This window comes from Cetorhinus maximus, chromosome 21, assembly GCF_964194155.1.
Source record: "Cetorhinus maximus chromosome 21, sCetMax3.hap1.1, whole genome shotgun sequence".
NCBI lineage: Eukaryota > Metazoa > Chordata > Chondrichthyes > Lamniformes > Cetorhinidae > Cetorhinus > Cetorhinus maximus.
Genome location: NC_135899.1, coordinates 59,779,927 through 59,797,566, shown reverse-complemented (window position 1 = coordinate 59,797,566; position 17,640 = coordinate 59,779,927). Strand labels below are relative to the sequence as shown.

At 45.6% G+C, this 17,640-nt stretch overlaps 1 protein-coding gene across 1 annotated transcript in view; it reads right to left on the bottom strand.

The window, feature by feature from the left end:
* csmd2 (CUB and Sushi multiple domains 2) overlaps nucleotides 1-17,640 on the bottom strand; it is a 1,856,113-nt gene that overhangs the window by 451,513 nt on the left and 1,386,960 nt on the right. The window contains exons 21-22 of the mRNA XM_078566065.1: nucleotides 1,613-1,828; nucleotides 646-834 (exon numbers count right to left, since the gene is read on the bottom strand). Of these exons, the coding sequence (XP_078422191.1) occupies nucleotides 646-834; nucleotides 1,613-1,828 (405 nt within the window). The remainder of the gene's footprint in view (nucleotides 1-645; nucleotides 835-1,612; nucleotides 1,829-17,640) is intronic.

The following is a 17,640-nucleotide window of genomic DNA, read 5'->3' as shown; positions in this document are numbered from 1 at the left end:
GCGAAGAGTATTCCAACACACCATTACTTGTGCCTTGTAGATGGCGGACAGGCTTTGGGGAGTTAGGAGGTGAGTTACTCGCCACAGAATTTCCAGCCCCTGACCGACTCATGTAGCCACAGTATTTAGATGGCTGCAGTAGAGTTTCTGGTCAATTGGAACCCCTAAGATGTTGGTAGTGGGCAATTCAATGGTGGTAATGTCCTTGAATGTCAAGAGGAGATGGTTTGATTCTCTCTTATTGGAGGTGATCACTGCCTGGCACTTGTGTGGTGCAAATGTTATTTGCCATGTCATTAATCCAAGCCTGAATCTTGTCCAGGTCTTGCTGCATATGGACATGGACTATTTCAGTATCTGAGGAGTCACAAATGGTGCTCAAAATTGTGCAATCATCAGCTAACATCCCCACTTCTGACCTTATGATAGAGGGAAGGTCATTGATGAAGCAGTTGAAGAATTGTAAGCACTCACTGTACTAACTGTTATATACTTTGTTAATTGTTATGTCAAACTATGGTAGTTCACAATATACTTTCTATCAAAACATAACTTAGCAATAATGCATTGGTTCAGGTCTTTGCACAGCTCCTAACTTGTGTTGAAATTTCCGCCCAAGTGAAATGAAAGCACACGACCACCTACCAACACACCTTGGAAGAGGCGAACTCCACACACGCCGTCTACCTCCAAGGCAAGTTATCCGGAACACACCTTCCAGTCTATATCCCGGGAAACATGAAAACGTGAGAGTATCTCCAACGCCAAATTGATTGCCACTTCTGCTGCTGAATAATGGGGTACCGGGATCATCACAAGGCTCCAAATCATGCTCTAGATAAAGCACAAAATGGTCACCGTTTTAAGGAAGGAGAAGGTTGTTAGGCTGAAAACAGTTGAAGTAGAGCGAGCAAATTACGGAACCATTATTGCAAATGACAGGTACACAATAAGGAGCTGGGAGGTATGTGCAGGATGGGAAGTTCATGTGTGGATTCAAACTGTACAAACAAAAGTACTTCAGAAAAGAAAGACCAGCACAAATAATTCACTATCATTATATATTAATTCACTAACTAATTGATTTCTTTTAACTGTTCCAGCATATTCTGTCCTTTCATTTCTGGAATCTGACTGATAGATGTCTCTTTTCTTCCTGCTACATGAATTAAGCTTCAGTGGTTTTTACCGATCCCTACTAGACAAAGGCCCACAGCATTGTGCTGCACAATTCCGTTCAAATTAGCAATCCCACTCATGGGAATTGTTGTTAGAAATGGAATTAGAGAAGGGAGAGGGAAACATACTGGTGTAATAAAGGATGCTTTTCTGAGCTTGAGTCTCCAAAATATTTATTAAACAAAATAGAGAGTGCTATACTTGGCTGGTAATTAGTGTTATGCCTGATTTGGTTGTGTTTGAGAGTTACAATAGGTGCCAAAAATAGGCTAAAAATGAACAATGGAAATTCAGTGGTAGTTGTGGGAAACGAGTGGTCAAAGGTGAGTTTGGAACCAATAGGTAGAAGTAGGCTTTGGCCAAACTGGTGTCAAAGTGGTCAACTGAGAAGACACTAACATTTTCGCGTGAAGAAATGATAAATGCGTTATACCTGTGAAGGTTATGTTGAAACCCTCATACGACATGGAGAAGTCTGAAATGAATCGGATCTGTGTTGTATAATTCCCATAGAGTCCAGCACTGACTGAAGGTGGCAGGTTAGATCCTGTGAGTCTTTTCAAAGGATGAGCGAAGCTTCCATTCTCAGTGATCAGCAGATAGTCATGGGGACTCTCCAAATGAAAGGTATGGAATGTAAACTGTATTCCTGGAATCATAATTTCCAACAAAAAAAGGACAAAATGTCAGGAGTTCAAATCCACACAAGATGCTGAACAAATAAAGTGATATAGGCTGCAAACGGTCTCTGACAGCCAAATGTAAAATCAGGACTCAATCTAATTTTGTTTGTTTCCCCACAAGGTTTTGGCATCTCCTGCAGAAAAATGAGTGGGAATGAGTAATAAGCCTGCATGCAGGAGAGATCACATGCCTCGAGGTTCAGCTGGTTTAAGGATTTGATTGGACATGCAGTTTAAGCTATAGTTTAATATGAGAAAGGTGAAAAGAACTCTAACAATGACAACGGGCATTGATACTGCAGTAATTGAAGACTGTGATTTACTGTGACAATCAATGCTGAATACCAGTTATCTGAACTTGTTACGCAGCAGCATCATCACATACAACGGGGTTGGAAGTCATAAGGAAATCATGCCAATATTTCTGCTACCTCAAAAACCTAGGTGATAAATTTATCCTATTTTTGATCAGTTTCTTTGGTTGTAACTATTATGGCAGACACCAAATCATTGATTCTCACCACTGATGATCAATGATTTCTATCCTGAAGGGTTAATGACCAATTAATATAATTTGACTTAACTGTGGGACCATTAATGGGAAATAATACTGACAGCAGCTGTCATAATCAGAATTCCACTTTCAAAGCTGAATTAGCAGATAACTAGGAGCTTGAGATATGTCAAACACTTGTGCATATCCAGCATAATTCATACATAGTGCTCATGTTGCCCGAAAATGAATTCAGTCACTGGTTGAATACTGTTTCGTCTTGCACAATTCAGGAGCAACCATTTAGATTATTGTTTCGCAAGGTATTCTAATCAGTGAGAGTATATCAGCCAAACACTAAGTAGAGTGCATTATCAGTAGTGCTATGGAGGTGTCAGCTGTGGCTCAGTTCATAGCACCCTCGCCTTTGAATCAGAGGGTTGTGGGTTCATGTCCCACTCCCGGAAACCAAGAACTGTGATTGTACTCGAAAGGGTTGCAATCTGTGACTGTTGATAACTGGAAAGAGTATCAGTGGTGTTATGGAGGTGTCAGCTGTGGCTCAGTTCATAGCACCCTCGCCTTTGAATCAGAGGGTTGTGGGTTCATGTCCCACTCCCGGAAACCAAGAACTGTGATTGTACTCAAAAGAGTTGCAATCTGTGACTGTTGATAACTCGAAAGGGTATCAGTGGTGTTATAGTGCATCATTACTAAAAAAAAAACCCAGCTACAAATTGTTTCGGACTGGTCATCATTCACGATCAGCAAAATCGTAAATTCATGCCTGAAACAACATTTGAATAGCGTCAATAGACAATACCTATACCATACTTTGGAAAGGAATCATCTCTTTCCTGGTTTATCTTTCCATCTTCAATTCTCAGGCAGCTGCCAATCATTTTTAAAATACTTTTTATCCAAATGCTAATTAATTTAGTGACAGAAGGAAGTGTTCAGGATACATTGTTTTTACTTTTTGTTGTTCGTTAACCAGAAATGGAAACGGTTAGTCAACTTATGGGGTACTCTTTTGTTCATTATCCAGCATCAACATCAGATACTTTCACTTGCAAAATGCAGAACATCTAATTATAGCTCTATTGGCAAATTATTTAAACAACATCATAGTGGTATGCATAAAATCACTTCTCCAAATGTCAGCAACTGGGTTTGCAGGTATTTCAGAAGTGCCAAAATAAGACTTAATTAAAATAAATCTCATTATATGCTGGTATGAAAAGGATTTCCAATATATTGACAAATGTAATGTTCCTCACAGACAGTTGGAGAGCCATTTGCAGTCCTGATGCACAGCCAACACATCAATAAACTCAGTTTGCACGTCTTGCTAATAGTTCAGCTTTATCCCATTCATATTGTGCTTTCAATGCATTTGTAGGGAATGCTGTAACACAAACATACTGGGTCATGTTCAAAAATCACTTGCCCAGCTTTGCAGCTTGATTGGCATCTTTTCTTTAAGTGAAATATAAACAATGGAAGGTGGACTTGTGGCACAGTGAGTAGCATCCCTGCCTGTGAGCTAGAAGCTCCACATTCAAGTCTCACTCCAGGACTTGATGGCCAAGGAAGGTGTGTTCATAACTAAATGCTGTTACTTACAGAACCATATTCTTCCCCAGTGCTCTCCAACGAATACTTGGATGGTGTCAAATTACCAGAAATTGATTCAAATTATTTAGAAGCATTTATCCAGTCATTGAAGTGGAACATACAATGCAGATATTTGAGATACAGGATTCATGCAATTTTAAACAGGTACCCCTGATAATATTTTTTAGAAAGTTTATGTTCCACTTCACTGAATCCCTTGCAAAAAATGTTTTAAAAGTGGTTTTATTTAACAGCTCTGCCTATAGGTTGGAGAAAATACACTTTTCACAAGGGTAGAGCATTGCAGCTGCTGGGACATCTTTTACATCCTTCATGATCTCCAGAACAGGAGGCCGTTGAAACAAATTGTTTATATCATAGAATTTTTCCAATTTTAATACAGTTCACAGAAAACATATGAATGACAAACAGAATAATTTGTGGAGTCAGTATTAGACACGACACTATCCTTGACTTCCTCCTGACCCATACTGTGCAGAATGTCAATCAGAAAGGAAGCCATGTTCCAATCAGACATTTCTGAGTGGTAACAGCTCTCCTTGCCCCTTTCTTTTAGCTTAGTGTCAGAATAATAAGTATAATCCCTCGTTGAATACTTCATGAATAATTCACAACTGATTGCTTCAAATTTACAATGCTTCGAATTTGCATTTATTTTTATACACTCACCAAGTAAAAGTGAAAATGGAAACAGTTTTACCCTATTATAACTAAACGTGACACAAACATTTTTTTTAAAAAAAGGAGTAAACCCAAACAATTTTCTAATTAAAAGATATTGTGGCCTAGACATTCCATGTGTAATTCTGCAGCACTTTCACAGCAACGGAAACTGAGATGCAAGCGCCAATGGTCTGGAGAGTTGTTTCCACAAGAATTTTCTGGACCAGCTTTTTGGCAGATCCAATGGAGTAGTGATTGATTTAAAACTCAGGTGGGAGTCATGTGCTGAGGTGTATGCTCACCACTATCTCCTCCAGGACAATTAAGATGGGCAACAAATGTTGGCCTTTTAGGCGACACTCACATCCCATGAATGAACAAAACAAAAATGGGACTGCAATTTTTAAGACGCCATTTTGTGGCTGAAGGCTGCGACAGGCTGGAGGAACAGCAGGGAATGAAGGAACAGTGCTTGGCTCAATCTGTCAGCTGGCTATAGCTGATGTCTCATGTCTGTTTTTGGGCCACTTTACATGCATGTCTAATAGGACATCCTGGCAGAAGCAGCCAAAGAAGGAATAAGGCCATAGCACAGAGGCAGAGAAGAAAGCATGTAATTTTAGAAATTGAAAAGACAGAGCACTGAGTGTTTGTGGTAGGAAAACTGCCAAAAATTTCACTTGATCTATGTGGAGGAAGGTGACACAAGCATTGAGTAACAACTCTCTTATGCCTGGGACTACAGACAAGTGCTTTAAGTAAAGCAAACTAATTCATCAGGGCAGGAAAGATAACATACTTGGGCTCTCCATTTGGGACACTGGGCTCCAGTAAACTCTCAGCCACTAGAACAATAGAATCATAGAATGGTTACAGCACAGAAGGAGGCCATTTAGCTCACCCTGTCCATGCTGGCTCCGTGCAAGAGCAACTCAGGTAGGCCCACCCCCTCCCTGGAGCCCTGCAATTTTTTTCTCTTTAGATAATTATCCAATTCCCTTTTGAAAGCTATGTTTGTATCTGCCTCCATCACAAACTAACCCTTACATTGTACTTGTTAAAAGGTGAGGGGAAGGCAGTATCCAGCAGGCAGCAAGGGGGCACAGGGGGAGGAAAGTGATGCTCATGAGGAGGAGAAACAGAGCCCCTATAACTACCTTCCATCATAACACTGAGGAAGAAAAAAGAAAACAAGTGAGATAAAGCAGCTGGAATTGAATTAAAGCCCGTCCATCAAGTCTTGCAGAAGTATCATACCTAACATTTCTCTCCTTCCACATTTTCAAATTCAATCACCACATCACTTTCACCTGGAGTATTAACAAGAATGTGACACAGGATGATTTACAAGATAGCCAACGGAGTGGGGAGGTGGGTTAGGATGTCTAACTGTCCCAGCAAGTCAATGAGTGCTTAAGATTTTGGAATCAGGGTACTCAGAACTGGGTGTGCGCCAGAAAGGAAGGTAGTGGAGGAACACCACATATAAGTACAGAGTCTTAAAGTGTTTGGGCAGTCGGTGGTGTAGCGATAATGTTGCTGGACTATTAATCCAGGTATCCCAGGCTAATGCTCTGAGGACATGGGTTCAAATCCCACCATGGCTGGTGGAATTTGAATTCAGTTAATAAAATTTGGAATATAAAGCTAGTCTCTGTAATGCTGGCCATGAAACGAATAATTGATAGTTGTAAAAACCCATCTGGTTCACTAATGCTCTTAACAGAAGGAAATCTGCCATCCTTACCTGTTCCGGCCTGCATGTGACTTCACGCCCACAGCAATGTGGTTGACTCTAAACTGCCACCTGAAATGACGTAGCAAGGTCAGTTCAAGGGCAATTAGGGATGGGAAGCAACTAATGGGTGTAATTTGAGTCTATGTTCGCCTTTGCGACATCAGGGAAGCTTTCTCTTCATTACAGGATGCAATAGAGCACATTGCAGCTTCATTGAAATTGGCAGCAGATCCACAGCTAAGAAGGGACCAGTCAGTGCCTCTACCTATTTTTGTTTAATCATTCACGGGATGTGGGCTACACTGGCTGAGCCAGCTTTTATTGCCCATCCCTAGTTGCCCTTGCGAAGGTGGTGAGCTGCCTTCTTGAACTGCTGCAGTCCATGTCATGTAGGAACAGCCACAGTGCTGTTAGGAAGGGAGTTCCAGGATTTTAACCCAGTGACAGTGAAGGAATGGCAATATATTTCCAAGTCAGGATGGCGAGTGACTTGGAGGGGAAATTCCAGGTGGCAGTGTTCCCATTTATCTGCTGCCCTAGTCCTTCTAGTTGATAGCAGTTGTGGGTTTGGAAGGTGGTGTGCATAGAGCCTTAGTCAATTCCTGCAGTGCATTTTGTAGATGGTACACGCTGCTGTTACTGTGCGTCGGTGGTGAAGGGAGTGGTTGTTTGTGGATGTGGTGCCAATCAAGTGGGCTGCTTTATCCTGGACAGTGTCAAGCTTCTTGAGTGTTGTTGGAGCTGCACTCATCTAGGTAAGTGGAGAGTATTACATCACACTCCTGACTTGTGCCTTGTAGATGGTGGACAGGCTTTGGGGAGTCAGGAGGTGGGTTACTTACCACAGGATTCCTAGCCTCTGACCTGCTCTTGTAGCAACAGTATTTATATGGCTAGTCCAGTTCAGTTTCTGGTCAATGGTAATCTCCAGGATGTTGATAGTGGGGGATTTAGTGATGGTAATGCCATTGAAAGTAAAGGGGTGATGGTTAGACTCTCTCTTGTTGGAGATGGTCATTGCCTGGCACTTGTGTGGCATGAATATTATTTCCCACTTGTCAGCCCAAGCCTGGATATTGTCCAGGTCTTGCTGCATTTGGACATGGACTGCTTCAGTATCTGAGGAGTCGTGAATGGTGAATATTGTGTAACCATCAGCGAACATCTCCACTTCTAACCTTATGATGGAAGGAAGGTCATCGATGAAGCAGCTGAAAATGGTTGGGCCAAGGACACTACCCTGATGAATTCCTGCAGTGATGTCCTGGAGCTGAGATAACTGACCTTCAACAACCACAACAATCCTCCTTTGCACTTGGTACGTCTTTAACAAGTGGAGAGTTTCCCCCCCGTTTCCCATTGACTCCAGTTTTGCTAGGGGTCCTTCATGCCACACTAGGTGAAATGTGGCCTTGATGTCAAGAGCAGTCACTCTCACCTCACCTCAGGAGTTCAGCTCTTCTGTCCATGTTTGAACCAAGACTGTAATGAGGTCAGGAGCTGAGTGGCCCTGGCGCAACCCAAACTGGGCATCAGTGAGCAGGTTTACTGCTAAGCAAGTGCCATTTGTTAGCCTTGTTGGTGACCCCTTCCATTATTTTACTGATGATCGAGAGTAGACTGATGGGGCACTAATTGGCCAGGTTGGATTTGTCCTGCTTTTTGTGTACAGGGCATACCTAGGCAATTTTCCACATAGCCTAGTAGATGCCAGTGGTGTAGCTAGGGGTGTGGCAAGCTCTGGAGCACAATTCTTCAGTACTATTGCTGAAATATTGTCAGGGCCCATAGCCTTTGCACTATCCAATGCCTTCAGCTGTTTCTCGATATCACATGGAGTTAATCGAATTGGCTGCAGACTGGCATCTGTGATGCTGGGGACTTGAAGAGGAGGACAAGATGGATCAGCCACTCGGCACTTCTGGCTGAAGATTATAACAAGTGCTTGAGCCTTATCTTTTGCACTGATGTGCTGGGCTCCCCATCATTGAGGACGGGGATATTTGTGGAGCCTCCTCCTCCACTGAGTTGTTTAATTGTCCACCACCATTTCACGGCTGGATGTGGCAGGACTGCAGAGCTTAGATCTGATCTGTTGGTTATGGGATCGCTTAGCTCTATCTATCACTTGCTGCTTATGCTGTTTGGCGTGCAAATAGTTCTGTGTTATAGCATCACCAGGTTGACACCTCACTTTTAGGCATGCCTGGTGCTGCTCCTGGCATGCCCTCCTGCACTCTTCATTGATCTAGGGTTAATCCACTGGCTTGATGGTAATGGTAGAGTGGGGGATATGCTGGGCCATGAGGTTACAGATTGTGGTTGAGTATAATTTTGCTGCCGCTGATGGCCCACAGCGCCACATAGATGCCCAGTCTTGAGCTGCTAGATCTGTTTTAAATTTATCCCATTTAGCACAGTGGTAGTGTCACACAATACAATGGAGGTTTATCCTCAATGTGAAGTCGGGACTTCGTCTCCACAATGACTGTGTAGTGATCACTCCTAATAATACCTGTCATGGACAGATGCATCTGCACCAGGCAAGTTGGTGAGGATGAGGTCAAGTATGTTTTTCCCTCTTGTTGGTTCCCTCGCCACCTGCCACAGACCCAGTCTAGCAGCTATGTCCTTTAGGACTCAGCCAGCTTGATCAGTAGTGGTGCTACCGAGCCACTCTTGGTGATGGACATTGAAGTCCCCCAACCAGAGTACATTATGCACCCTTGCCGCTCTCAGTGCTTCCTCAAAGTGGTGTTCAACATGGAGGAGCACTGATTCATCAGCTGGGGGAGGGTGGCAGGTGGTAATCAGCAGGAGGTTTCCTTGACCATGTTTGACCTGATGCCATGAGACTTAATGGGTCCGAAGTCAATGTTGAGGGCTTCCAGGACAACTCCCTCCCAACTGTATACCACTGTGTCGCCATCTCTGCTGGGATGGTGATGATGGTGTCTGGGATATTATTTGTAAGATATAATTTCATAAGGATGACTATGTCTGGGTGTCCTCGGGCTGGCATGGACAAGATGGGCCGAATGGCCTCCTTCTATGCTGTAACTTTTCTATGGTTCTATGGTTCCATGTCAGGCTTTTTGACTAGTCTGTGAGACAGCTGTCCCAATTTTGGCACTAGACTCCAGACATTAGCAAGGAGGACTTTGCAGGGTCGACAGGGCTGAGTTCGCCATTGTCGTTTCCGGTGCCTAGGTCGATGCCGGGTGGTCCGTCCGGTTTCATTCCTTTTTGTGACTTTGAAGCAGTTTGATACAACTGAGTGGCTTGCTAGGCCTTTTCAGGGGGCATTTAAGAGTCTGGGGTCACATGTAGGCCAGACCAGGTAAGGACGGCAGATTTCCTTCCCTAACCAGATGGTTTTTACAACAATCGACAATGGTTTCATGATTTCATAATTCCAGATTTTTTATTGAATTCAAATTCCACCATCTGCCAAGGTGGGATTCAAACCCAGGTCCCTGGAGCATTACCCTGGGTCTCTGGATAACTAGTCCAGCGACAATACCACTGTGCCATCGACTCCCCAGCTACCTGGGCTTCAGCTCTGATTGCAAGAGGCAAGAGAACAGACAAAATCCTATGCACTGGCTTCCAGACCAGACAACTGTGGTGTATGTTACAATCTTCAGGGATTTGGGGATCTGAAAGCCAACATTGTTCCAGCCACCCCACAGATTAGTGGGAACATATATCAATGGCACAGTAATAGGATGGCAATGGTTAGCTGGAGTTGACCTGCCAGATGCTTCTGTGTCTCAGAATAATGTTTGATACAAATATCAAAGCCAACCATTGGTGTTTCCCTTTAGAGCACCATGTCAGTGAACACAGAAGAAAACACCAGACTGCCCAGGAACAATTTCCAGAGATTCAGGCAGAGAAAGAGGGAAGGCACTGGTATCAAAGATATAAGACATTATACATGTAATAAAGGCAATTAAACACCCAATTTTGCTGCCAAAAAAAAAAATACATGCTCTGATTATATGCTGGAATTACACCAAAATCAGCATGGAAATGTGAGTCAATTTTCTCATATAATGGGTGTTTAATGAGAACAGAGGTTAACAGAAGCTTCTATGTAAGGATCAGACTCCGAGAAAAAGCAGCTGTGGTTGACCTAATTAGAAAGGAGCGAGATAACGCTCAGATTGTGAACAGGGTAGCAGGCTGCGAAGCTAGTTTATAGACTGAACCAATCAAACACTTCACAGGATGCAAATGGTTCTTGTCATAAGAGGATTCTCATCAATGGAGGACAGCAGACCAGGGTTGTATAGTAAAGATGTGAGTTGGATGAAACACTGGAATTCTGCCTGCGAGCCTTTTGGGATCAAAAAGAAATAAGTAGGATGTTTCCTCAGGAGAATGAATCAGTGGGGAATACCTAAGATAGACTATACTGTAAACAGTCCCAGGAGCAGAGAGGTTTTTTTCGTGTCCAGTGCTTTCTAATGCTTGTTTGTCATTTCATTTCAGCACTCATGTATCGTGTTGGATGGTGCTTACTACAGAAACAATGAAATAAATGCTTAGCTTTGTAACTGTGCTCACAGAATATTAATTGAGCTATTTTTGTGAAAAATAAATCTGAATATTAGGCTGTAATTATACACCAGCTGTGCAATCAGCATGAACAAGTTTCGCTTTTCACCTGGGCTAAGAACTTATAATTATTTGTGCGATAAACTGGAAGTCACCGGCTATCCTGATTCTGCAAAGCAGCAGAATTAGAATGGGTCACACATTAGAATGCGGTGTACTGTTTGTATCATAGGCCGCAAATATAGATTGGAATTTCCTGCCCACTTTGGCAGCGGGGGTCATGGCGGGTGGGGGGGGGACAATATGGCAGGAAGGCTAAGAATCAGTTTTACATCGTTGTGAAACCAGTTAGCCATCGTCCTCTCCGCCCATCAATGGCGGGCCATCTTTCCCGCCGTCCAATGTCAGGAATGTAATTTCAATGCATTTGCATCGCATCATCTTGCTTGCCTGCACCCCCCACGTCAAATTTACCTCCCAAATCGGTGTGACTTCAGAACGACGTGATTCACAAAAGTATTTAAAAGGCATGCACTTGGCGAGCTGAGCTTCGAGGGGGGCTCAGGAATGAGCACACTCTAACATTGTGCAGTGCTCACGAGGGTCGCCCACTTGACTTCAAGGACGAGGCGCTGCACTTTCAGACAAGGGCGCAGGCAAGTCGCTTTTATCTGGCTGACTGACAGTGCAGTGCCAGGGCAAGGGCTGCATTGCGGTTGGGGTGAGGGGAATCTTTGTATAAAGTGAGCATTCTTCCACAGCTGAGACAGTTCAGGCACAGCTACGTTAACATGCTTGGAGTCGGGCCTCTAGCTTATCTGCCCACTCAAGCAATGCAAAGGCATGAAAGTGCCACCAAATATTCCCGAACTTTGCACCCATCAGTACAGACTGCAAAGTCATGAGCTGCAGAACAATTGGACAATCTCCTTGCAGAAGCTGGCCATGGAGCAGTCACTGGTGGAAGTGCTTACAGCTCCTTGCAATGTCTTCATTCAGATTTGGACCAGTCTCCCCCATGGTTCAAGCTAACAGTGCAGCCTTGCAGTGCAGGTTAGGAGAATGCCTATGCCTGAGCTGAGAGCACAGCATGCAGTGGGAGAAGCTGCCGCCAATCGGTCAAGTAGAGTGGGATGGAGATGGGTGAGGTTTCAGGCAGCCATGCAGTGCAATAAACTCTGGCCATCCAAATGGTGGCCAGTACTCTCCAGGATAGGTTAAGGGGCCTTAAGACAGAACTGGAACCACATATGTAACCGCGAGAGGTCCCGAAGAGGCCAATGCTAACCCATACATCTCTCTCTTTAATCCTGCAGGGGGACTACATCAGGATCATGGAGCCTGGTGACCTAACTGTATGCCTCATGGCTTACAGGGAGTGGAGACGAAGGAAAGAGAGTGACAGAGGCTCCTGGCTGGGCAAAGAGATGAGCAGCACCCTCAAAAAGGAGTGGGTACTCCAGTGCACGCCGCTGAAGAGCCACAACGAGCTATCACGGGTCGGTGCCTAGCTAGACCCAGGGTCTACAGATGGCACTTGTCATTCCTGCAGATGACCGAGAACCAGTGTCACCAAAGACTGCAGATGTCTAGGAACTGCTCGGTCACATAAGCCACCTGCTGCAGGATTTGGCGCCACTGGACTTGGAGGGCATCCGCTATTAATGGCCGTGAAAGTGACCACGGCACTCAATTTTTCTGCCAATGGCTCCTTCGAGGGCTCCACAGGTGACCTCCATGGGATCTTGCAAGCCTCCACACACAAGTGCATTCAGGGGGTCACGGATGCCATATTAGCGAAGGCACACAACTTTGTGCATACCGACAGGGATCAGGCAAGGCAGGAAGCAAAAGCACTGGAATTTGAGCAAATCTCTGGCTTTCGAGAGGTGCCGGGTGCCATCAACTATACTCACATGGTGTTTAGATCTCTGTGGCAACAAGCAGTGCAGTATGGGAGCTGCAAGGGCTTCCGCTCACTGGAAGTTCAGCTGGTGAGCGACCACAGCAAATGCATCCTGCAGGTCTGCGCACAATTCCCAGGGAGTGTCCATGACTCTTACATTCTCCGTAGGTCTCAGATCCCTGACGTCTTCCAGGGTCCACAGAGGCTGCAGGGTTGGCTCCTTGGGGACAAGGGTTACCCACAGAGGCTGTGGCTGGTGACACCCGTGTGACCGTCTCAGACTGCAGCAGAGGGTAATGAGGTTCAGGTGCCAGAACCGCTCTGCTGGAGCCCTGCAATTCAGTTCACAGAGGGTGTCGCACAACGTCATCACCTGCTACGCCCTTCGCAACCTGGCGCTGCAATGGGGGGAGGGGGAGGAGCTGCTTGAGGAGGAGATGGAGTAGCTGCACATCTCCTCCGATGAGGAGGAAGTCAATGAGGAAGAGAGTGATGAGGTCCTCGAAGGCAAGGATGATGGTGATGAAACCATTGCGTTGTCCAGATGAGGCGAGTGCGCCTGGGAGGTCCTCATAGCCGCAAGATTCATGGAGGATGATGATGACATGCAGTGAGGCCACTCCATAGATCCTTCCATTGCATCTGGGAATGTTTTCGCCTGTCTGGTTGACGGCAACACACATACCCCCTGTGATAAGGCTCCTGTCACGGAGACGCAGCAGATGCCCATAGTCCCTACATTCCCAGAGGATGATGCTGACATGCCATGGGGACATTCCATAGATCCTCACGTACCTTATGTGAATGCTTGACTCCTGTCTGACTGATGGCAGATCACTTGCGCTCTGTGAGCAGGGTCATATCGTGGAGATACATTGGGGAAACTTTAACTTCTCCTGATCCTATGGCATCTTTCGTGAGCTGAACCCTTCAGGATCACACTGTCACCAGACGCAGATGCTTTTTTTATTATTCATTCACGGGATGTGGGCATCGCTGGCTAGGCCAGCATTTATTGCCCATCCCTAAAGATGATAAGATGGGGGGCCAGCCGCACCTCAAAGGTGCTGAGAGCACAACAAAGAAAATGACAGAACTCTGTGCCGCCGGCCCAGGACATTCTCACAGCAATGATAAGCCCCATCGAGGTGCAGGCATGACTGATGTGCCCAGTGACAGTGAAGGCGTACCCTCAGTGTTGTGGGGAGGTTGCACAAAGCACAGGGAAGAGGCCCTGGGCTGAGACACTTGCCGTTATCCTGTGCAGGGACCAAGCTTTCACTTCAGACTACCAGGAGCGTTGCTCATCTTAACAAGGAGCCATAGACAAGGTGACATTGTTGGGAGTTTATTTACAATAGCCAACATTATGCACAAGTGATTAACACCCATGCTCACACGGTGAAACTACATTTTTTTAACCTTCCTAACCCTGCCACTACATCTTGGTGCTCCCCGGACATCCACAGTGGAGGTGTAGGCAGCCTGCTGCCTGCTACACCCTGTCGGTGGTGACTTTGACGGGCGTCCTCTGGGGGGCCGAGACTTGGAGGTCCCCGATGTGCTTTCTGGGTCCTGCTCTGTGGCACTGGCACCCTCCTTGCCTGCGGAGCTGGAGCTGGTGGAGTCACAAGAAGAGGGGACTCGGATGAGCCGGACACTCCTGGAGTCACCTTGGTGGGTGGACCCGGGATGTGCCCCTGCTGATCCTCCTCCCTATGGGTGCCTGACGACCCCTGGCTGACTCCTTGAGGAGAAAGGGAAGCTGGAGTGAGAGCGAGCTACCCCATTCCCTTCTCACATTGACACTGTTGGGGGCCAACTATGGCGGCAGCCCATTGTGCAGGACTGATGTCTTTGTCCAAGTTCTCCATAGCGGCCACCATCCTACCAGTGTTGACCTCAGTGCGTTGGCATGCTGGCTCTATCGCCTCAGACTGAAGGTGGATGGACTCCTCCATTGTGCAATGCAATCTGAGGAGTTCAGTGGACATCCCTTCCTGATGTTCCCGAGCTTGCCTTTGCAGCTCCAGCAATTGATGTATGACTGAGTCCAGAGGCTCCTCATCTGACTCAGACTCAGCAGATTTCTGGACTTCAGGAGTCTTCCGAGTGCTGGAAACCTGGGAAGTCCCTGCCGCCGCCTGCTGTGGATCAGGCAGTGCTATGTGCTCACCAGATTGTGATCCCAAGGCTGCTCTAAAACTAGGTCCCACTGAGGTGTGTGTCTCTGCACCGGTGGAAGGCATGAGTGAGCACTGTGATGGGTCTTCAATTAGGTTGTCATCAGATTCTTCTTCTGAGGTGTCTTCGGGGCTTGAGTCAAGGACCTGGGTCGTGGACCCCCTCGGCTGCTTCCCAGATGTGCCTGCGAAAGCAAGGAAAGATAATTAGTGCATGGCAGGGGACTGTGGAACAGGGGAACTGATTCACAGCCTGATTAGCCGATGGATGTTGCACTGCTGGATCCTCACTTGGTTGAACACCGCGAACCTCACTGTCAGCACAGGAACGGTCCAAATTGCCGCCAGCCAGCTGGACAACTCTATTTTCAAAGCCTGTGAGGACCTTGATGTCAAGCATTCCTCCACCAGTCTGCGACCTCTCCCTTTTGTTGTGTGCCAGCCTGTCCTGCATGAGTACAGATGGAGAGAGTGTAAGCAGGATGCCTGCTAGGCCAGGTGATAAGGATTCCTGGTATGTGTGGGTGGTAAGTAGCGCCATGGATAGGGTGAGGATACGATCCACAGGGCAGATGAAAGTCTGTGTGAGAGAGTGAATGGTGATGTCCTTCAGGTGAGATCCCTGTGGATGCGTGATGGGTTTTGTGAGCGTGAGAGCTGAGAGTGAAAAGAAGAGTGACTTCCCTGGTGGAATGGAGGAGATCATCCATTCTCTTTCGGCACTGGGTGGCTGTCCTCTTTTGCAGAGCATTGATGCTGATCACTGCTGCCGTCACCTCCCATGTTGGATTGGTGACCTTGCCTGCTGGTCTTCGCCTAGAGCAGGGATAGAGGACTTCACAGTGCGTCTCTACAGCATCCAGTAGGCACCTGAGGGAGGCGTCGCTAAATTTGGGGGCAGCATGCTTCGACCCTTTGGCGGCCATGACTTTGCAGCAGCTCCTGATGCCTTAGAGAGTGCTAGATCTGTGCAGGGGCACCCTTAAAATATGGCGCCCAGATTACTGAAAGCCTGAGGTAATGGTGGGGTGGGTGAATCAGAGGCTATTCCGCCTGTGACCCAGCATGTTTCCCGGGAATGAATAATTAGTGAGGCGGGATGAGATGATACAGCATGGGAAGCTGCCATTGCAACCAGTGGGCAAAACGTCCTTTTTCCCGCTGGCTACCATACTTTGTGCAAATCTGAGATGATTCCACCCATAATTTCCATCTCTCCTCATCACAAAGCTGCTCCCATAACAGTACTTCAGTCATACCTGCGTTTGCTGTTTGAACCTATGTGTCAATATCTGAGGACATAAATCTTTGATACTTTTGGCTCAGAGTTCACTTGATCTGTTCAGGGGAGAGGAATTTGGGGTGTAACCCATTTCCACCCCTCCCTGACTACATACAGAAATAGTGATGTGACAAGCAGGCAATTCTTATACTGCCACACCCTTTGCCCTTTGTTGTGGCATCACAGTTGGAGGCAGCATTGGCAAGCTCTCCCATGAATTATGCAAGCTCAGCTTTGCAGTAAGTGCACCTGTATGAAGCATTCGACTTGCCATACAATGCTCTGAGCAAACTCCAAAACACGAAAGGCAAATTGCATTTGATCCGAGATAGAGCACTAGATCCTGAGGGAACATGGATCAACCAGGATTGCTCCATTTACTGTTGTTCCATTTTAATAACAGAATGTCCTTCACCTCCTAAATGGAATGACGAGTTAAATCCATAGAATAAGTGCCCCAGTGGTACTATTACTGACCCGCGTCCATTTCAGGGCTTGAAATGAGGACAGGAAGAGAGTGAATAAAGGGTGGAAGGCTCATTTTGCCACATTTCCAGTGGTAGGGTAGCACTTGTAGAATTCCTAGGCCAATGATATCTAGATATATAAAATACAGACACAAGTATATTTACAGTGAAACCTCATCATAACAAACTAAGAAAATAATCATTTTCATCCAATAATTCTGAGGTAAACATTATGATGATCAGCTGAATTGTTTTGTTGAGATGACTAGGTTTGAATTGACATGAAGAGTTATATGTTGCTGATGAATGCGTATTAATGGATCCTTTGTAGGTCCTTAAATTGAGGACTGGATCAGTAGTAAAAATGATCATTAGAAAAAAATACTACCAGTAGAGGGAATGAGCTAAAGCATCTGTTGGAATTTCCTTACAGTCTTGAAGCCACAATCAGATGGAAACACAATGACTCCTAAACACTCTTCCTCATTGAATTGGATCCATTAGTTTGATGAAACAATTTTACTATTATCATAACCACTGGTGTAAAGTGTTACAAACATTAGCAGAATGAAAAGTTGAACCACTGTCAAACCAGAAAAACATTGAGTATAAAGTAACAGTCAAGCAAACAACAAGGAGAGGAATTTTGGAATGTGACGGGGAATGTATTCTCCCCCATGGGTCATGTGCACAATTTTATTGTCATTTGCTGTATCTTTCTCATTCGCTGCAATGGGCTGAGTGCCCCAGAGTTGATACCTTACATCCTTTTATTGACTTCAAGGAACATCATCTCTCTTAAAATCTCTTGCTTTGTGATAGGATACAGATCTGCTGTGATCTAA